The 21842-nt window shown below is 48.4% G+C and overlaps 2 protein-coding genes across 2 annotated transcripts; one reads left to right on the top strand and one right to left on the bottom strand.

Moving 5' to 3' along the window:
* Window positions 1–527: 527 nt before the first annotated feature.
* LOC310886402 (unconventional myosin-VIIa-like) lies at window positions 528–12667 on the top strand. Its single transcript, XM_083810910.1, has 12 exons — window positions 528–1744; window positions 2854–3007; window positions 3179–3334; window positions 3541–3646; window positions 4933–5046; window positions 5844–5931; window positions 6118–6224; window positions 7146–7331; window positions 8282–8398; window positions 9108–9191; window positions 9464–9583; window positions 10584–12667. The coding sequence occupies exons 1-12, from the start codon at window positions 1618–1620 to the stop codon at window positions 10671–10673; spliced, it is 1449 nt and encodes a 482-aa protein (XP_083667036.1). The 5' UTR covers window positions 528–1617; the 3' UTR covers window positions 10674–12667.
* LOC310886404 (glycerophosphodiester phosphodiesterase domain-containing protein 4-like) lies at window positions 11612–20942 on the bottom strand (the record flags this gene model as incomplete). The annotated part of the gene is given in 7 exon segments (XM_083810927.1): window positions 11612–14756; window positions 15849–15931; window positions 17047–17194; window positions 18923–19000; window positions 19002–19234; window positions 19762–19912; window positions 20767–20942. Coding segments are annotated over 7 exon segments (1116 nt in total), but the record flags the coding sequence as incomplete, so codon positions are not given.
* Window positions 20943–21842: the final 900 nt, after the last annotated feature.

Here is a 21842-nt window from a genome sequence, read left to right as displayed (position 1 = left end):
AGGCCGGTCACTAGTGGAGTCCCCCAGGGCTCGGTACTGGGGCCGGTCCTCTTTAATATCTTTATTGATGATCTGGATGAGGGCGTCCAGTGCACCCTCAGTAAGTTTGCAGATGACACCAAGCTAAGTGCGTGTGTCGATCTGCTCGAGGGCAGGAAGGCTCTGCAGGAGGATCTGGATAGGCTGGAGCGATGGGTGAGGTCAACTGCATGAAGTTCAACAAGGCCAAGTGCCGGGTCCTGCACCTGGGGCGCAACAACCCCAAGCAGCGCTACAGGCTGGGAGATGAGTGGCTGGAAAGCTGCCTGGCCGAGAAGGACCTGGGAGTATTGGTGGATAGTCGGCTGAATATGAGCCAGCAGTGTGCTCAGGTGGCCAAGAAGGCCAACAGCATCCTGGCTTGTATAAGAAGCAGTGTGGCCAGCAGGTCTAGGGAAGTGATTGTCCCCATGTACTCGGCTCTGGTGAGGCCGCACCTCGAGTACTGTGTTCAGTTTTGGGCCCCTCGCTACAGGAAGGACATGGACGTGCTCGAGCGAGTCCAGAGAAGGGCGACCAAGCTTGTGAGGGGTCTGGAGAACAAGTCTTACGAGGAGCGGCTGAGGGAGCTGGGCTTGTTCAGCCTGGAGAAGAGGAGGCTCAGGGGCGACCTCATCGCTCTCTACAGTTACCTGAAAGGAGGCTGTAGAGAGGTGGGGGTTGGTCTATTCTCCCACGTGCCTAGTGACAGGACGAGGGGGAATGGGCTAAAGTTGCGACAGGGGAGTTTTAGGTTGGATGTTAGGAAGTACTTCTTTACCGAAAGGGTTATTAAGCATTGGAACGGGCTGCCCAGGGAGGTGGTGGAGTCACCATCCCTGGAGGTCTTTAAAAGACGTTTAGATGTAGAACTTAGGGATATGGTTTAGTGGAGTACTTAGTGTTAGGTCGGAGGTTGGACTCGATGATCTTGAGGTCTCTTCCAACCTAGAGAAATCTGTGAATCTGTGAATCTGTGGGAGGCTGTGCTTAGTGGTCTAGTATTCCTTCCCAGTGATCCCTTACACAGCCTGAGACCACGTAGGCAGCAGGTGAATTACGTGGGGACATTTTCATCTCAGCTCCAAAGCATGCACCACTGCTGAATGTAGCTTACCAGACTGATCAAAAAACTCCCGCTCCTGTTTAGAGGGGTTGGCAGCCCATGGAGACAGACCAAGTCCTGTGAGATGTCTTCACCCTGGTGGGTTTGTTCTACTGGGCAATATTCTTTCATTGTTGCTGCCCATCTCCCTCACCACCCATTGCCATCACCCCTTCTCTTGTGGTTAGAAGCTTTTTTTTTTTTTTTTTTTTTTTTTATTTCAGTAGAAAAGGTGCTTGGGTAGGGTCCAAAAGGGACTTTTCTGAGCCCTAGGAAAGGAAAAATGACTACCTTTGGACACAGCGGGAGACAGATACTCTGTAAAACTGTGAATAGCCACTTGGTGTAAGAGTTCTTTATTCTGGTGTTGTGAACAGCCTTCCAGGTGAAGCACTGGTTACACACAGTCCATTTTATCCCTGTAACCTCTCCACCTTTCCTTTTGCTTTTCCTTTGCCACCAGGCCACCACCCAAGCACACCCTGAGCAGGGTCATGATCACCAAGAGCCGTGGGAAGGACAAGTTGTGGTGTTACACCCGTGAGCCCATCAAACAGCCGTTGCTGAAGAAGATCCTGGGGAGCGAGGAGCTGTCCCAAGAAGCCTGCATGGCCTTCATTGATATCCTTCCACTTCCTGGGGCACCCCTTGGGCAACAGGGCTGACAGGCAAAGGGCTGAGCAGCTTCTTCAGAGACCCAACTAAAGCCCATAGAAAGGTTTCTGGTCCCTCTTAAGGGCTTTGGGACCATGTCATGGACTTGGAGATGGATCTGATCCCGAAATCTGTATTTGAGCATCCTTGAGAGCTGATGGGTGTCTTCTCCATAAGCAAGGTCCAGGGAGTAAGTTACTGAGTCTTGCAGGTACACATCGCTTAGCGGTTAACTCAACAGTTCTGTTTTGGCTTGCTTCAACTCTCCAGGATGCATCTGCTGTAGAAGGGAGTAGACCTAATCATTATGGATACAAACTAGTCCTCATGGCCTCAGGGACAGGGCTTGATGCCTGAGTATCACTTTCCTGGCAGAATAAAGACAGCATGGGAGAAAGAAGCTGAGTACAAATATAAATCTAACCTGTGGAAGTCGCCTTTGTGTTTTGGTAGGGTTTTGCTCTAGGATACAGACTTTAGTTCGAACAGTTCTGTTGGTATAAACCCGGTACTGATGCTACAGCACAGTTACTGCTGCTACAGTTTTCCTCCTAGCAGCAAATAACAGCAGTAGTAGGAACTAAAAGGACTGGTAAAAATTGAGAACATCTGCAATTTTATCATTCTCCTTTCCATGTTAAACACATTTATTCAGAATACTGTGACCTGTTGTCATGCAGAATAGGTACAATATGGTGAAGTGGTGAAGGTCATCATTTGGTTTATGTTACCACAGCTCCAGTGCTGTCTGCAGAGCTCTGCCTCATGACACCAGCTGAAAATCTGGTCTTTTATAGTGGTATCACTATGTGTGATCAGGTAACACAGTAGTCACAGAACTTCCCTAGGCCTACATCCCAACCACAAAGTGGTTCTTTCTGACCTGAGATGATGCATGAAAAAGAGAGAGAGCTCGCTGGACATCTCCTAAAGAAATTTAAAGCCTTACCACTGTGCCCCCTCCACCAAATTGCAGCCACTTCTGTAGTCAAATGTGGGATGTCTTTTATCACATCATCAACAGAAGGGCTTCTCCAGACCTCCCGCTTAGCTGATCCTTGACTCCTGCCTCCCACCAGTGCTGAAGTACATGGGTGACTACCCATCCAAAAGGACCCGCTCAGTCAATGAGCTGACAGACCAAATATTTGAAGGTGCCTTGAAAGCTGAGCCTCTGAAGGATGAAATCTACTGCCAGACCCTGAAGCAGCTTACGGACAACCACATCAAGTAAGAGTCGTTGGTTTTGCTTGGCCCAAAGACACTAGCCTCTGTTGGGCAAAGGAGATCTGGAGCCTAAGCATGTCTCCTCCCCTCTAGCTGAGAACCACCCACCCATGCCAAAGCACAGAGCAGTGTCCATGCCATAACTTTTTTCCTCCTGGATCTCTCCTCGTTTAGGTACAGTGAAGAGAAAGGCTGGGAGCTGCTGTGGTTGTGTACAGGCCTTTTCCCTCCAAGTAACATCCTCCTGCCCCATGTCCAGAGGTTTCTGCAGTCCCGAAAACATCACCCGTTGGCAGCAGACTGCATCCAAAGACTCCAGAAAGCCCTAAGGTACAGCACCAAAAGACCTCCTAGTCCTGACCATGCCACAGCATCCAAATATGCATTAGAAATTACAAGTAGGAGATGTTTTGGTAGTAGTTGGAGGGACACTGGAAGCTCACAGCCTTTCTCTGCATTCAGCCAAACTGAACTAAAAGGACTTTGGGTGGAGGATGTTGCTGATGCTATGGCACTTGCCTCTCCCTGTTTTGCAGGAATGGATCCAGAAAGTACCCTCCCCATCTCGTAGAAGTGGAAGCCATTCAACACAAAACCACCCAGATTTTCCACAAGGTTTACTTTCCTGATGACACCGATGAGGTAAATGGGATAGAAGGAAACTTCATTTTTGTCAGGATGGATGTCAATTTTCTTATTAAAATCCCAGAAAAGGCTACTGTTGTTTCTGATTCAGAAAAAATTCAGCCTTCCCAGAAGAGTCTGAAACAGCAGCATCAGAAAGATCCATCCTTATCTACCTTGGTGAGGCAGGATAGAAGACTGGAGCTCAGGGGTCTGATTTCCTGCAATTCACCTTCTCCAGACATGGGTGCTGAGTCAGTCTTCACTGCAAATTTTGACCCCAGGAAGAGAGAAACAGGATGTGTTCATCTCCATCCACGCCCTCAGTGGTTCACAGGCCTTGGCCATCAGTTATTTGCAGCCTCAACTGACAGATTCAGTCCACCAAACCATACCCAGCTGGGTACCAGTCCCAGGGACTGGGCTGGGAGCTGGCAAGAAGGAAACTAAAATTATTCCCCATTCTGACCTGAGATGATGCAGAAATCATAACATCTGCACTCAGGAACCTTTCATTAATCATCTTAGACATTAATAAGGCATGTAGATAAATTGAGGCTGGAGCAGATAGGCATGTCCTTGCAGGTACTGCTCTCTCATGCTACTGATTAGTCTCCCAGTGAGGTTTGCCTGCTCCTCTCTTTCATCATGCCCTTGGGCACAACTAAATTCTTGTATTTCCAAGGGAGTTTATGTGAAAAGCAGTGCACACCCATGAAGGGAAAAGGGTATTCTTCTCCAGTAGCTGTGTGTGTGCCCATGTTTTTCTGTAACGGGGTTTTACAGATCTCCTGGGATTTCTTATCACTCTGAGTATTTTTTCTATGTGACTAGTAATAAGCTGCTTTATACACACGCATCTGTGTGAGAGCCAGTAGAAGGAGGCAGAGGGGACTTCGGCACGTGTCTGTGGTCCCTTTGACCATGGCAGTCACCCAGGTGGGCTGGCCAAGTAGTGTCCCTGTGGTACAACACGCATTTGCACTGAGGGGCAGTGGCACTGAGCTCCAGGCCATTCTCTCATGGTATGTGGAACATGGGTTCTGGTGGTTCAGGCAAACGTGGCCATGCATGGGACTGGCAGAAGTTTAAGTTCCCAATAAGTTCCCAATAAGAAGTTCATGGCTGAACTTCTGCAAATTTCCTTTTCACATGTCCAGAGCCACAATCCATAAAATCACTTCTTTCGTTGGTGGTGGGCACTTACATCTTTTCACATATCTGAGCCTAGAGCTCCTCGAAGAGAGCATGAAGCAGAAATTAATCTTGAGGTAGCAGTGGTGATGATCTTCCTTTCTTTGTAGGCATTTGAGGTGGAGTCCAGCACAAAAGCCAAGGATTTCTGCCAGAACATCTCCAACAGGCTGCTCCTAAAATCTTCTGAAGGCTTCAGCCTCTTCGTCAAAATCTCTGACAAGGTGAGTGACCCACACAGAGGCTGGGGTAATGCCAAAACACTCAGTGCTTCACAGCAATCATCCCAAAGGGCTTAAAACACAAACAGGCAAAGGTCTCCTGTGTTGAGAGCAGGTGGCTTTAACGCCCGATGATAGCACTGTGGCAGCCTGCTGTGTCCTGCTGACTGAGTGATGCAGCCAGTGCCACCCTATGTGCAGGATCTCACACTAATTGTGGCCCACCGAATCCCTGTGTGATCCAGAGTGAGGCAAGAGTCACTCTTTTTTTGCCTTTGTTGTCATTTTTGTCATTTTTTGCCCAAAGAGGTCACTGCATTGCGAATTAATTGAATGTTAAAGAGCACATGGGGACTGCCAGATGGAGCCAGCCTGGTCCCCTCTGGGTAGCTGTTCCTGTGGTGCTGCATTGATCTGGGGCAAAGGAGATAGGGTCCATCAGGAGAAAGAGGTAGAAGACCCATGTTGCTGAGACGGTGTCCTGGTTTTGGCTGGTTTATAAGGATTAAGAAAAATGTGCAAGCTTAGAGCTGCCTTGGGCAACTGGAAGAAATCTACAGAGATAGTCATCAGGAAGGGAAATTAATTGCTCCAGGGAAACAGGAAGGTGCAATAAGAATTAATGGGTGGAATTAGAGCGAGTTGTTGGCAATGGCTTTCTGGCATCAGCAGTTTGTAGCAGAGAAGTCTAATTGAGACAAAGCAGTGAGCAAAAACTGCAGGAGATGGGGCAACAGCCAGCCCTGCCTGTGGCCTCTCGCTGCTTCCTCAGCCTTTGTAACCATGTGCTGTGCCCCCAGGTCATCAGTGTGCCCGAGGGCGATTTCTTCTTTGACTTTGTGAGACACCTGACGGACTGGATAAAGAAAGCAAGACCAGCGAAAGATGGTAACAGTGACTTTTCTCCCTTTGGGGTCACGCACAGCCCTCCTTGAGCCCTCCAGCCCTTTTAAAGATGGGCCACGCTGCTGTGGTTGTGCTGCCCGTGCCAGCCCTGGGGGCAAAACCTGACAGATGACCTGGCTGGTGCTCTCAGCATTGCTCTCAGATCTGCTCCCTGCTTCCTTCGCACAGGTATAGTGCCTTCCCTCACCTACCAAGTGTTCTTCATGAAAAAGCTCTGGACCAACACAACGCCTGGAAAGGATTCGATGGCAGATTCGATCTTCCACTATTACCAGGTGCTCTGGGAACCTGAGATAGCAGCAGAGACTTTGGGAGGAATTAGGGTGGAAAGACTGTGTATGTGCAGATGCATGAAGTTTTACTTTTAACAGAACAAAGTCCTGCCTTCAACAGAGAGCTATGAAGAACAGTTGGGTTGTATAGCAAGGACCAGGCTTCATGCACTGTAAGGCAACCAACTCAGCTGAGATTTGGGCCAGATGTTCTTGGGAAAGTAGCAAGAAGTGGGACACAGTAGCACTCAGCCTTAGCAGGGAGTACAAATTCACAAGCATTCTGAAGGTTTTCAGCTCCTTCATTCTTGGGCGTGAGCTGTGATGGTCCCAGCAGCCAGTCAAGAAGCTGCAGCTCTTCTGCACTTGTTTCATCTGGGAAGAAAGAGACATGTGCATGTCCCAAAGCTTTTTCATACAAGTATGCAAATACACAGATGTTCCCTGTGTCCTTGCCTGGATAAAGCAATTATCCTAATATTATCATAGCCTCTGATGCTTTGATAGTTACCTGACACATTTTCAAGCATCTTTTCGTAATGGGGGAATAGATTGAAAAAAAAATGAAAAGGAAAAATAAAGGGAGGAAAAAAAACCCATTCAATTCCAATTGTCCATTACAAGGGTTGGATTTTCAGCAATGAGGGAGGGAGAACAAGACTGTAGGTTCACACATCTGATACCTACCACAGGGACCACCCTGTAACACGAGAACGTTTCAGGCCAGAGAGGATCTTTAGACATCAAGTGTGGTCTCAGCTGAGCAGCTGCCTGTCCACCACACTTGGTACAACAACTATGAGTGTTCCTAAGGCAGAGCCTCATATCCAGGAGCTGGAGACCTCCAAAAATGTGATTTAGCACCAGAGGGTGAAGGTCTGAGGTCACCCCCTCTATTTCTGAATGGCTTTCTTCCACATACAGGAGTTACCAAAGTACCTGCGCGGCTACCACAAGTGTACACGGGAAGAGGTCCTGCAGTTGGCAGCTCTCATCTACCGGGTGAAGTTTGAGGATGACAAATCCTATTTCCCCAGCATCCCCAAGCTTCTGAAGGAGCTGGTGCCTCAGGACCTCGTCCGGCAGCTCTCTCCAGATGACTGGAAGCGGGTAAAACAGCAGCTTTAGTCATAGGTCAGGCTTGGTGGGGGGAAACCCAGCATCTCGTGTGACTTGTCTGATGTTCAACACTGAAGTCAGGTTGCCAGAAGGAGTGACCCATGGTCCCTCTTGAGCCTTAAAAGGGCCACAATCTCTCCAACAGCACCAAGAGAAGGAATTGTACATGTGTTCAGACACACACACACGTTGTGGGCTTTGTGCTGCACGTTGCTGTGACTGTAGTGGTGGATGCAGTGCTGTATGGACACATCTAGGGGATGGTCTCATGTAAAGCTTTGTTGTTGAAGGCAGACTGCTGAGCAGAAAGGCAATTCTCCCCGCTTTACACAAGGAGAGCTGTGGCACAGGTACGGACAAGTCTAGGCCATAAAGTAATGTAGATGTCTCACTGCCAAGAAACAATCTTGTAAGTCCTTTCTGTTTGCTGGGACTTGAACTTGGCCATGTGTCTAACAAGCAAATTATTGGCTTCTCTGTGTCGAAGTCCCCTCAGTCCCTTCTGCTCCCAAAATTGAAAGATCAAAATTTATAATCCCTATAATGGAGTCATCAGTACAGCTTCTAAGAAAGGACCTACTTTAGTTCCAGGCTCTGCTCCAGTGACCCACCAACACTTCTGTGAAGTGTTCATTGGAGCAGAGACTAGAATAGATGTCTCCACCTGGAAAACTTCTCCAGCTACTTTCTTGGCCCAATTAATATTTACTCATCCCAAGAAACTTGCCATCTGAGAACAGCTAATAGGCAGGAAGAACTGATCACAGGTTCACCATATGCTGTGGTTTGTTAATGAATCTCAGCGAAAGCCCAGTTACCGTGAAGCAATTATGGTTTCTGGTAGGATAGTCCGTCTTTGTAGCATGATGCTTCTTTACCTGCAAAAATCTTTGGTCCAAGGTAATGCAAACCCTCCAGCTCTGCTGTCCTCTCTGTTGCAGTCCATCGTGGCATACTACAATAAGCACGCAGGCAAAACGAGAGAAGAAGCCAAGCTTGCCTTCCTAAAGATTATCTTCAAGTGGCCTACATTTGGATCAGCATTCTTTGAAGTGAAGGTACCTGCTCTGCCTGGGGGTTCCCTGGCAGCTTTGAGACAGTATCAGAAGTCCCGTATCATGGAGGGGTTCCAGGTATGCAGGGTTGTCCCAGTGCCTGGAGTGGAACAACCCTGATAAGACAGGGAAAGGATGTAAGTCTCTCCATCAGTAAGGGGCTGAGATACTCATTTATGGCTGCCCTGTCTCTTTACAATACTGGGGCATTGTAGAGCATCAACGTATCTCAGTCCTCTTCAGGTCTATCCTCGCAGCTGTACTGCTGAGGAGGCAAGAGCCATTCTCTGTTTTGTGAAGGGAAAGGGGAACGTGTAATTTTCACACACCTGCACACACTGTGAACCCAATCCAGATCACCCATCATGGCACCAGGTTCCCATCACAGGCAGGGGAGGCCAGTAGTGATGAAGTCCAAGAACTCTGGGCACCTTATTGCAACCCCCCATACTCAGGGACCATACATTAAGCATGGTGTGGAAACATGACGCTGAAACCGTTCATGATATCTTTGAACTTAGGCACCTTAATTTCTGTCATGTTCATTAGATGGCATAGTGGATCTGAATAATATCCTGTGATTTTTCCACCCAGAGTGATTTAGCTGCCAAATGTAAATGCAAATGCTGGCAGAAGATACTGGGTGAGGAAATAGGAAAGCACCTGATTTAGCACGACGCTTCCCCTAACCAGTTCATCTCATTTCCAACAGCAAACTACAGAGCCAAATTATCCAGAAATCCTTCTAATTGCCATCAATAAGCATGGAGTGAGCCTCATTGATCCCAAAACCAAGGTAAGCAAGACTGAGGTCTTCACCAGGTGCTCCTGAGCCAACTCCCCAACCCCTTACAGGGTTAATCCCAAAGGCTGTGCTATTCCACCAGCCACATGGACCTTCCAGTAGAGCAGTCCTCCACGAGAATGGAGGATCCGCAGTCTTGCACTTCACTGCTGTTCCTGTGAGGCCATGGTATATTCTCATTTCAGCAGACATCCTTGGTCTGCTTGAAGGAAAGTTAAAGGTTGAGGCTCTCGTGTTGAGTGTGAGTCTTGTGTTCCCACCAGGATATTCTCATCACTCACCCCTTCACCAAGATCTCCAACTGGAGCAGTGGCAACACCTACTTCCATATAACTATCGGCAACCTGGTGAGGGGAAGCAAGCTGCTCTGCGAGACATCCCTGGTAAGGAGTGTTAAAGATTGATGGGCACAGTTAGAAAAAATCCTGACTTTGGCAGGCTAAAATAAACTGCTTCCCATAAGCCATGTCTCAGGGATTCTCTGGACTGAAAGTGGTCTCATAGAAGACCCAACAATGTGTGTTTTTCTTTTTTTATTTTTATATTTTTTCCCCTTGATTTCAGCACTGTCTGGTTGCTATCTCCAGAACAGCTTTTCCTAGGGATGATTTAGATATTAAGTATGGGGATATGTTAAGTGTGTAAGGCCTCACCTCCTATGCATCCATGGAGAGCTTTATGGCAGCACAGAGTTCATCCAAGACTTCCCTGCCACTGCCCCCAGGGCAGTAGCACTGGACAAGCCTGTAGTAAGCAAGCAAGCAGCACTCACACCATGGCTCTGCCCAAGCAACTGGGGCTCTCATTAGGTCCATCTTCCAAGTTACAGGCAAGCCTGAGGTTCTTGGGGCATTGCCGACCCAGGAACATGGGACACTGCTCCATGTCACTGGAGTGAAAAACGTATCAAAGCAGATGTGGGCTCAGGGGGTGTCCTTTTACCAAGATCCTTTGCCCAGCTTGTACCTACTAACAGCCACAAGGAAAAAAAAAAAGAAAACAAAACACTTCTGCTTAGTCTATCTTAAACTCAAAGCATGTAGGATAAAAAGTCCTGTCCTGTTATTAATTTGGGGCGTTCACATTATTTTTGGCCATTTGAAAAATCCACTCCCCTTCCAAAGCTCCACACATCCTTAGCCTCAGCAGCCTCCTGGGAGAGACTTGCGCTGTAAATTGTGTTTGATCCTTGTGTCAGGGCCATATCACTCAAGGAGAACTGTGGAAAAAGGAAGAAGGAAAAAGAAAAAAAAAAAAGAAGGGAAAAATATACCTGGAAACATATATATAAGTTAACGACTTGTAGCAAGTGTGTTCAAGAGGCATGAGCCAGAGACCAAGCTGTGCTATAAAGGCAGGTAACATCTTCTCTCTCCTCACCAGGGCTACAAGATGGATGATCTTTTGACCTCGTACATCAGCCAGATGCTAACAGCCATGAGCAAACAGAGGAGTGCAAAGGGTAGCAAGTGAACTGCAAGAAGCCACTGGCAGGTGGCCATGGGGCTAATTCGCCAGCTGAGGGCTGTGGGGTACCCATGCAGCTGGGGGAGAACCTTTGCCTCCCAGATGTGGAAGATGAGCCGAACGCCGTCAGGGAGTTCGCTGGACTCTGACCTCGAAGGCTCCAATCCCACCTCCCCTTCGAGCGAGGATGACTATCTCTGACCCCCCGTCCTCCTTCCCCACCCTGCACCCCGACTCCACCTTAAACCTCAAAGATTTCCAGGGGACACCACCGCTCTCAGGCAGTGACTGAGCAAAGAAACTCCGGCAGGACGTTTGCCTGAACCCAACAGCTGCCATCAAAAAGGCTCTGGGAAGAGGATTTGTGTGTGTGTGCGTGTGCGTGTGGCTTGGTTTGGTTTGTGTTTTTATTTTAAGTAAAGAGAGAGCTATTGAGATGCTAACGGCTTTTGGTGAGCTTATGGGCATTTCAGGTTTGAAGAGGAGTAGCAGAGCCCCAGTCCATGCTGGAAAGGTGTCTGATGAACACTGCGGGGCTTGTTTTTTGACATCACAGAAGAATACACCGTGTTCTTAAGGACAGGAAGAAAAAGCAGGCTGGGAGGAGCACATTTTAACCAGGAATCAGAACAAACAAACCACTGATCGAACAGGCTAGAGTACTGAAGTGCTGTCCGTGCAATGCTGGAAATATTTAAAGAACAAATTTTAAAGTTCTGTTTCTTCTTCTATTTATTTTTTAAAATATTAAAAAGAAAAAAAAATATCCCGCAATTTGCGCTGGTATCTGGACGATGACTCAGGGCTGAGGGCGACCTGCAGGACAATTCCTCGCCCTAGGATCCCCCTGGCACCGTGACAGCCAGTGACTGGGGCACATCTTCCCCAACCTAAGGGCTCAGCTGGAAGTGAAGCTCAGAAGATGTCATCTCCTTTTGCCCCCCTTGTGTCCAGACAAATTAACCCTGGGAGGATCTTTACTGCAAGCTTCAACGTGGACGTAGGGATTTCGAAGTTCCTGCTCTTGGAAGATTGTGGCCAAGCCCATGTGCAGAAAGGGCTCTGATCTAAACACGGACTTGGCCATCACAGCTGGAAAAAACTTAATGATTTTGTTGTGCTTTTGTGTGTGTTGCTGTATAAAAGGGCTCTCTGCCAGTCCCGGTTGGAGCCTGAAGCACTCTCAGAGAGCACAGGCCCATGATTTCAGAGGGTTTTTCTCCATCTTTGGTTGGCCCTGCCGATCTGCTGGCTGGTTGTCCCATTGTCCACCCAGCACCACGCAGTGTGGAGCAGCTCCTTTGGACCAGAGCTGGGACCTGCCGGCAGAGAGGAGGCTAAAGGCATGTCGCGTCTGGGGGGAGGTAGGGGAAGGAGCATGGGGTGCCTTTCCAAAATCCAGGCTTCAGAGGAGCACGTTCCTGGGCAGGTGGCATCAGGAGGGGTGAGAAGTGTCTGCTGAGAGCTGATGTTGGTGTCACTAACCAGTTAAGCTCAAGTAACCCTTGCTGGGCTTACTGGGCTCAGTCTCCCAGCGCTGTGGCACCAGGAGCACTACCTGCCAGGCCACCAGGAGCACGGCATCTGACGGGGATACAGCAGTGGCTTTGGACCTCGGTCTCTCCACCAAAGCAAACAAAATGCTGCTTGGAGACGTCCACCAGCCAGCCAGGGCTGCTAGGAGATCCCCCTTACCACCACGACGAGCCTCCAGCCACCCCTGCCGCCCACAACACGCTCAGTAGACGATGCAGCCTAGCAATGTTCTCCAGTGCTGGTCTGGGCCAGCTTTCCCCCACCGCCACCCTCGTCCCTTCGTTCACAGCTCTGTTGGCCTCCCGTGCACCCCACCATTTAGGGGGTGCTGGGACTCTTGTGTGCGTGTGCCTGTGTGTCATATGTATTAGCATCTGCTGGCCTCTTTGTATTCACACCGAGCAATGTAACACGAAAAAAAACGTATGTCCAAGTGAAATATTCTCATTAAAAGGCATAAAGTGGCTTGCGGGAGGCTGTCCTGCACTGTGCGGTCGTGGTGGTGGCTCCACGGGTGGGATCAGGGCCCCCAGGTCCTCAGCAGGGAGAGGACTTCTGGTGGAACGGGGCTCCTGGTGAGAATATCCGGCAAGGGGGAGCGAACCGTCAGTGGACACAAAAATTAAGAAAATTAAGAAGGGGGGTAGGGAGCTAACACCATCATTAGGATCCTTTCTGCACGCTTCATAGATCTGGAGCTGCTCTACACCAATCCTTTTGCCCTTTTCCAAGGGAAGCTACTGCTTTTTCGCACATCTAGCCTCCAAAATACCTCAAAATTGCAAGCTTAGAAAATTTGAGTGCTTTTCAGCACAGTTAACTTTGAAACCCTGTACTTCCCTTTCACCTTTTATTTGTGATGATATGTTTAATCAGCAAAAACACACCTCTGAATGATGATGATCTGAATGCCACGTTCTTCCCCTTTCCCAATCCCCTAGAATAAGAACAAAACAGGATTGGAGAGCCAAACTGTATTTAAAACATCACCTAAAATTTACAAAAGAAAAAAAAAAAAAGTTTTTATTATCTGTTCAAGTAGAAATGTATGGCTTAAACCTGGAGATGTTCACATCTCCCTTGCAGAACAAGGCATGGAATTCCTTCCCTGTATGTGCCAGCAGCCACCGGGAGAAATGAAAATCGGAATAAATCCCAGGATGCAGAGCAGGTAACAAAGACCTTCCCAAGGGAAAAGCAAACAGGACACCTCGTGGAACCAGTTCACACCCAGCTCGATGAAGAAGTGTTGTGCTCCTGGTTACTGTCCCGGTAGTCACATGGCCAAGGCACCAAGAAATCCTTTAGCATCTGTGGAAAATACTCCCTCACCCACAGCCAGGGTGAAGTCTGTCCCATTGGGGTTTACGGCAGGACTAGAGGAGGGGAAAGGAAAACCTAAGCTGTCCCTGCCTGTGTTATGGAGAGGCACAGACCCTGGTGAACCATCCAGCAGCACTTGACCGTCGTGGTGGGGCTGGGGAGCTCCTGGGGCTGGAGCAGACCTGAGAGGAGGAAGGGAGTGTGTGGACAGGAGACTGGAGAGATGTGGACAACCAAGGGCAAGGAGGACCAGAGGGTGCTCGGGTGTTTGCAGCGAAGATAAAAACAAAGCTGCACAAACAGAGGGCTTACACACTGCAGGAGGGCTTACAGGATGAGGTACAGTGGTCTCAGAGGGAAATGGTGGTTCCTACACGAATCCTGCCAGGGAGGTTTAATCCTTTCACCGTGGTGCACAGCTTCGTCATGGACGCAGCCCCATCTGTGCTCCTTTACACCCCAGGGATCCCTGCCAGGCATGGGACTGAGAGGAAAGCAACAGGAGAACAAGGTCAGTGCTCATCTCCATCGGGGTCGTGGTGGCAAATGGCTGCCCCTCGCCAGGCAGGCTGCTGTTTGCACCTCAGCAAGGGGCAGCAGGGCAGGCTTTGCTCTCCGATCCTCCGCGAGATGGCAGGTCTGCACCTCCTCCTTGCCCGCGTCAGGCCACGACAGCAGGCATGTTGCTGAGCTCTGCAACAGAAGACAAGCAGTGAGCTATTGACACACCTCCAGCTATTTTGCCAGCAGTCACAAGCAAACAGCTTGGCCAAAAAAAATCCTGCAGCCCAGGTTGGGTCATTTTGTCTGCTCCTTTAGTCCAGAAATCTGGCGCATGGGGGTATCCCCAACAGACCCCACCTTGCCGTGGAGATCTGAGAGTGCTCAGTGCCCTTCTGTTCTTTTTTCACAGCATCCCAGAGTAAAGCAGGTCAGAGGGGACCTCTGGAGCTCTCTGGTCCAACCTCTGCTTGAAGCAGAGCTCAAGGTTGCTCATGGCTTTGATGAAAAGTGATGTTCATCACTGGGGAGGAACCACAGCACTGCACCCATGCTGAGATAACCCATCCATCCTTCACCACGACATGGGCGTGACAGAGGTGACCCCGAGCAGGATCCATCTCCTGCCCCCCCTCACCCCGCTCACCTGTCCTGAACTTGTTGTAGGTGCCGCTCTCCAGCATCGAGCCACCATCGTGGGCACAGCAGGAGAAACTCCGCTCTCGCCACCTGCCAGGGGCAAAGTGCTTGGATCAGGCCACTGCTTGCTGTGGTTCGCCCCGCAGCTCCCTGGAGCCCCGATCACCCTTTTTCTACTTTGTCAGGGCAGGACCTGGCCTGGCACCTGAGGGTTTGCTCAAGTTTTTAGTGAGAAGGGATCCTGATGCACAGCTGTGATGTCTAAGTGTCCACGTTTCACGTGTAAAACAGCATTTTGAAGGCGCCTTTTTGACTAATCCCTCTCCAGCCTTCCAAAGCAAAAGTATAGCTGTCTCTCCTTTTCCACACCAAAGCACTCCACATAACCAGGCCATGCTTATAAGCAAGCCAGGCTGCTCACCCAGGATCTTCCTGATCTTTCCCCCTGCTGTGACCCGCAGCAGAGCTGTGCTCCCAGCACCCCTGCAGAAAACAGCCCCGAGCTGGCTGGTCTGGTCCCTCCACCCACCCACAGGCAGGTGAAGAGCTGAGCCCAGCACCTCCTGCTGTAGGAGCACAGCCTGGCTTCTGATCCAACCACGGCAGAGCTGAGCATCCAGCAGCCTGACCCCAGTTTCTCCGTTATTAAACATAGATAATGTCTTGGACAGCACAGAAAGAAAGAAAATAGTGTCTGTGACACTCAGGTATTTCTGGGTATATTTCATATTTCAGATAGTTCGTCTGGGAGGATGGATTCCTCAGTGACTCTGATATATGCAGACAGAGACATGAGGTGCACAAATATTAACAATGAGAGCTCTCCTCCTAAGTTACATCCAATGTCCAAATAATCTAAATAGTAAAAAATAGAAAAATCAGTTTGTTTTCCAGCTTTGATAACTGGATTCTGCTGCTACTCTAAACACACCAAGTCTGCACTGAATCCTTTGGGTAGGTGATGTCTGAGTTACCAAAAGGAAAGGGAAATATATAGCAAGCAGGAGCAGTGCAGAGGTTTTTGGAGACTTTAAGGCCTTTTTTTTTTTTTTTTCTAATTCTTGAAGAGGAAGATGTCCTCTAGAGCAGTTTTAACCCTTCAGGTCACTGAAAGCATCCCTTCATTCCTCCAAGGGGGACAACAGATGAGGCTAGCACGGCCACTAGCAGCTCAGTAGTTACCAGTGCAGAGCGAAGATGAGTGAGATGAGGAGCACAGAGGCCAGGTCCGTCAGGATCCACATGATGTTGTACTGCTGCGGCGTCTGGAAGGGAACAACAGAGGACGTGTCCAACACCAAGGACCCCGAAATACGCAAGAAAGCTGCTCTAGCTCCTCCTTGCTTCTTGATCCTAGCAATTCAGCTCCCTGGTGTGCATGTGAAGTAATATCCTTACGGTGTTTAAGGTATTTGGTGGCATTTTAAAGAGGTCACCTGCCAGTGGGTGTTGGTGCAAAATCATCGGTCTCAATAAGGACAAGTCCGCTGGGTGGCCAAGGAGACTGGACCACATCACAGTAAATACAACAGGGACTTGTTTGGACAGGCAGGCCCTGTAGTTTCCTTTGCTTCCCTATGACATTAATATCAACAGATGGCATTTGGCTGCCCCTGGAAAAACTGTACTTAAGTGAAAACCAGAGAGGGGCTGGGTTGGCTCCTGCTTCAAGTCCAAGAGCATCTGAAGATTTGTCCTCACATCAGACCACTCCCGCCCTCAGAATGGACTGAAATGATGCGGTTTTCTGGGTGGGAGATGGAAGCACTGTAAAATCTACTTCAAGAGTGTGAAACCAGTCATTCAGAGTGGTAACCTGAATGCAGGGACTCTGGTGAGACCAGTGACCCAGGTGCTCCGTAGCCCTATAGGTTGTCAAAGGCACAGTAGAGGGCAGACAAGCAATGTGAAAAGTTCCTCACAGCAGGGTTTTTTTTTTTTTTTTTCCCTTTGGGCTTGTGACAACAGACCAAGTTGAGAAGGAATGTAGGCGTTCCTGGGATTTAGGAACTTTTGACAGCAATAAGGTTCTTTAGAAGCTTAGAGATTGAAATCCTCATGCGATATCCACATGTACCCTCAAAGGCCCCTTCCTTTAACCCTAGACAAGTTTCAGTATGACTTATTTTCCCTCATGTCAGGCCTGAGTCTCCAAGTCCAGCCAACCAGGGTTCTTCTCCATGGACCAAAAAGAACCAGGAAATGAGGGTGATGATACCTGGTATGGCTCAGAGGAATGAGGTAAACCAGGTTCATGTTAAGTCCGTCTGCATGCAGAGGGACTTTATTCATGCACAAATCAGCCCATGGTCTCTAAAGGTAGCCATGAATATCTGCCCCCCATTTTGTACCCCGGGAACAAGGGAGGATCACTGCTTACCATGAGGAAGAGGGGCTGGCTGAGATTCTTCAGCGTGTGGACAGCATTAGTGGTCACAGAGTGTGCCCCCGAGCACCACGCCAGGGAGAAGAGCCACGGCTCGTTGATCACATAGAGGTTGGTGGTGATGTTTGCCTCAGCGTATTTCCTTTAAAAGACCAAGAGGCAATTGCCTTCATTAAGGAAAGCAAGGAGGTTAGTACTTCCTTTGGGCTGAATCAAGGAGAGCTGGCAATTCTGTATGGCAATTCTGTCCTAACTTGTTATAGGACGTAGGTCAGGAACAGAAAGGAAGCCCAACCAGCCAATAATCGGTTGATAATATCTAATTCCAACCCCTACATGGGCAGGGACACCTCCTGCTAGGTCAGGTTGTCCAGAGCCCCTTCCAACCGGCCTTGGGCACCGCCAGGGCTGGGGCACCCCCAGCTCCTCTGGGCAGCCTGGGCCAGGGCCTCAGCGCCCTCAGAGGGAAGAATTTCTTCCCAACGCCTCCCCGAAGCCTCCCCCCTGCCAGGCTCCAGCCGGTGCCCCTCGTCCTGTCCCCCCAGCCCTGACAAAGAGTCCCTCCCCAGCTTCCCTGCCCCCCCTGCAGGCCCTGGCAGGCCGCTGGCAGCTCTCCCCGGGGCCTTCTCTTCCCCAGGCCCACCACCCCCAGCTCTCTCAGCCTGGCACCACAGCAGAGCTGCTCCAGCCCCTGAGCATCCTCGCGGCCTCCTCCGGGCCCGCTCCAGCAGCTCCGTGTCCTTGTGCTGGGCCCAGAGCTGAACGCAGCGCTGCAGGGGGGGCCTCCCGAGAGCGGGGCCCAGGGGGACAATCCAGCTGGGGGCTGCCAGCTCATATTCAGTATTCCACCTAAAAATGCATTTGTCATCTCCCAATAGTGTGTTTAAAATAATCTTCAAGGTCATTATTCACATTTCTTATGTTTGCAGCAACAGCTGGCCATCTGTGATGTCCTTATAAGTTACTGAAATTTAATATGAAGTGATACCATTTCTCTGTATAACTCTAAGGGAATGTATCATCAGTATGAGTATTTGTAAATTTATCTATAGTCTGCCCAGGATTTACCCAGATTTACCCAGATGGATCTACCTAGCATTTTAAATGTTGGGAAAATTATCATTAAGAAAACATGGACATTATTATTATCCAAAGGGCTAAACGTTTTCTTATACTTGTTTTTAATTATTTTTCAATGCTTTTGAGCATGGGAAAGAACAAAAAATCCTGTTTACAAAAGGAGAGCTGGATAGGTAAGACATTTCATATGTGTTTTTAAAAATATCTGTTTATGTAAGACAACCATTTTGGAGAATCCTTCAATAAATGTGGAGCTTTCCATTGGAGAGATTACACTGTTAGTGTGTCCCAAGCAACAGAGTACTGGTAGCAACAGAGACAATAATGAAGTCTCCAAAATACCATCTACAAGAGTGTTGTGTTCTCTCACCACAGCATTATGCACTCACACCGATGTTTGTGGAGGCCATAGGAGGTTAAATAGTTGTTTGTTCATTCTCTATGGTTCATTATTAGCAATACTGAGGATGGCATGTGTAGAAACCTGGAGACACCTGCATCCTTCTAGTCAGAAAATCCTTAGATCCCAGTGAAGTAGATATGGACTTGGACAAGGAGGGGTGCTACCCTCCTTGCTACGTATGCTACCTCTTGGCCCTACACGGGGTATACAGTAGGAATGAAATAAAGTCCTTCAACTCCAAAATGTAACAGGGTTGGCCACAACCTAAAAGAGCTCTTGCCAAAAATGGTGTAGATCCTAGAGCTGGTCACCGGAGGGAGGCATTGCCACACACATGAAGCAAATATCCTCTAGACAACAGCACTTCGGGCTGAAACTGCAACCTACCGGATATCTTCACTGGACATTTCAGTGTAGGCCAGATTGAGTTTGACAATATTGTCCATCAATAGGTCTTCAACTGGGCCAGCCTACCAGATTGGGTCTAATCCCAGACTCATTGAGGATGACTTCCAGGGTTCTGTTGATCCACGAGTACCTGTAAGGATGTTTCTCTGGAGGGCGGTAGAGATCAAATATAACAAGTTTATTCTGACTGTCTGCAAGGCGCAAGAAATTACTTAGCTTGTAAATTGACTGATTCATTGCCTGGTTTTGATCTGCCCTTGACAGTGAGCCCATGCATGAAAAGGGTTTGTCCTAGAAACAAACAGATGTAAAAAGGAAATCAGTCAGCCAGTCATATCTAGGAGCAAGCTGCATGCAAACATTTCATACCTCTGTAAGCGAAAAAGTTTGGCATCAACCCTCAGTAGGTGAGGATATTCTATTCTGCTTAGCTCTTCTACCTGAGAAACATGGATAATTAACCCAGATGACACTGCTTCTGGGACATAAATTGTGTAGCTAGCTCTGCTGTTCTTCTCTGTCCCATCACGTAAACCGTATTACACACAGCACCTTGCACAAGTACCTGTTTTCTTCTTTCTCCAGACCATCTGTTCTGCTGCTGCCATGATAAGGAGCTACAAGAACACCCACCAGCCAAACAAAATAGGTCTCCTAGGCCTAAAGGCCAAAAGGACAAAGCAAGGAGACCCCCAACTGAATGACTTCTACCAACTAAGTGTGGGCTCAACCAAAAGTTTCTCTCCTAACTTTCATACTAATAAGCTGTAGCCAGCCAGTGTCTCTTCTACAACATCACAGTCATTTATGGTGCTTGCCTTAAGGAACCATGCTCCAGCATTCAACTCCTTCAGGGTATCCCAGGAGAACAAGGCTGCATTTTGAGCAGTGTCGTTGGGATAGACCTCCCTGATGTTGGTTGTCCTCCTCAGGCTGCTGTCATGCATGAGGAAAGGAACTCCGTCGTAGCTGTTGGAGAGCAAGAATTCAGGTCACCTGGAGTGGAGATCATTCATGGCACAAGCAGAGTCAAACCAGGTGAGAACAACGTGTGGGCCACCATGAATGCAGCAGTACAGCCTCCCTTAGAGCAGAGGGTAGGGTAGGAAAGAAGGCTGACACTCAAGATACCAAACTGTTTCAAGCTTAAATATTTCTGGGTGACCTTGGTGAAGCTGTACCTCACTGTGACTCATTTTTCTCAGGGGCAAAGTGGAGATGGTGGCATTTATGCCTGCCAGCCCCTAAAAGAAAATGGGTAGTAACTTGTGGCCAAAGGCTCTTTTTGCTGACACCAAAGTGCTTCTACAGGTTTCAGAGGACTGAAGTTTAAATGGATAGAAAGGCAAAATTCTCTTTTATAGAAAGGTCTTTATTAATAGAACACCTAAGTATTAGTATTTTAGTTACTTAGTGCCTGGAAACTGCTCATCCTGCCCAGTAGGTTAGAAGGTCATGGCAAGGAGTCCCATACACAAAGGTAATTAAAGGTCTAATAATTATATCAATGATGGCACAGGTCTAAATACAATTTTCTGGTGGTTTCTAGGCCTGATAAGACCTTCAGTGAGGCCTGGAAGTCAGACTACAGTAGGAACTTGTCTCTGTATGTTGCAAAAGTATTTAAAATATACTGTAGAAATAATGACTGTTAGATAAGAGCTTATTGAGAAGAGCCATGTCCCACAGCCCTTAGCATCATGCAGCAGCTGAGGGACCCTGTCCCAGCCGTTGGCAGAACCAAATTGCCCAAAATTACATGGCTCCAAAGGCAACTCTTAGAAGAAGTATCTGCTTTGGGAAGTGTGATGTTTTTCCCTTACCTAATGGTGACATCTGTTTCAAGACCATCCCCACCATGTTCAATTGTCTTCTGAAATGACATCTCAGTGTTTTCTGGTGCCAGCTGGGGAAAAAAAATGGGCCATGAGCAGACTGGCTTTAGACACACTCTGGAGGACTCTGTAAATACTTTCTGTCTCCTTGTAACGCCTGTTTTGTATTAAAGGACCACCATTATCTTGTTAAAGTCTCCCGTTTGCTTTCTTCCACCTTAGCCACCAAACCCACCATGTCCCTCAGGGTTCCCTGTTAGCAAACCCACAGAGCGATCATTTGGCACACAGTTCCAAACGGAAATGTCTCCCTTTCCACCCTCCATTGATTTCTTGGGGGGAAAAAATGATGATGATGAAGGCAACAGCACACAGGATGAGGAAATGATGTAAAATAGCTTCTCCAAACCTACCATCGGTGCTCCGCGGTGTCCAGTGAGGGCTGGCTTTGGTCCAAGTGTCCCCTCCTCTCTGATGCAAGGAGAGTACATCCCCAGAGGTATCAAGAAAAGAAAGAGAAGGATAGCCAGGTATGGACCAACAATTACCACCTGAACAACTGCAAAAATTTGAAGGAGGAATGCTAGAGTTAATCCATTTGGTAGCACAGCGTTTGCCTTGCAGCTTGACTTTTAATACAGCCCTCCAGCTAAGTAACTGTTGGGCTTTGTCCCATCCCATTTTCCATCCCTTCTTCCCCTAATTTTCACCATCTGTCCAAACAATACAGTCCAGGACAAAGAAGGATTTGGGCTGTTTAGGCTAGGATTGCAAGTTTTGTGCTGCAATTGCATCTCACTATGCCTTCCAGCAAGACACAGCCTTCATTTCTTTTTCATTGGAGATGATGCAATGCAATTTCCCCCACCTGTAGAGGAATGATCCTCAACAGAAGGATGCTTTTTTTTTTTTTTTCTTACTCAAATAAGAGCAGGCAACATTTTAAAGTTTCATTCCCCTCCAGGTGAATGCTTCCCTGGTTCCTTCAGACTGCTGTCAGTGGCTTTCTGTATGTGACATGCAGTCTCCTACTGACACTGACTGCATGGGTACTGCATCTCAGA

This window comes from Anser anser (genome assembly GCF_964211835.1).
Source record: "Anser anser genome assembly, chromosome: 1".
In the NCBI taxonomy this organism is placed as follows: Eukaryota; Metazoa; Chordata; class Aves; order Anseriformes; family Anatidae; genus Anser; species Anser anser.
Note: the sequence above shows the minus strand (reverse complement) of the source record. Positions and strands in the feature narration are given on the sequence as shown.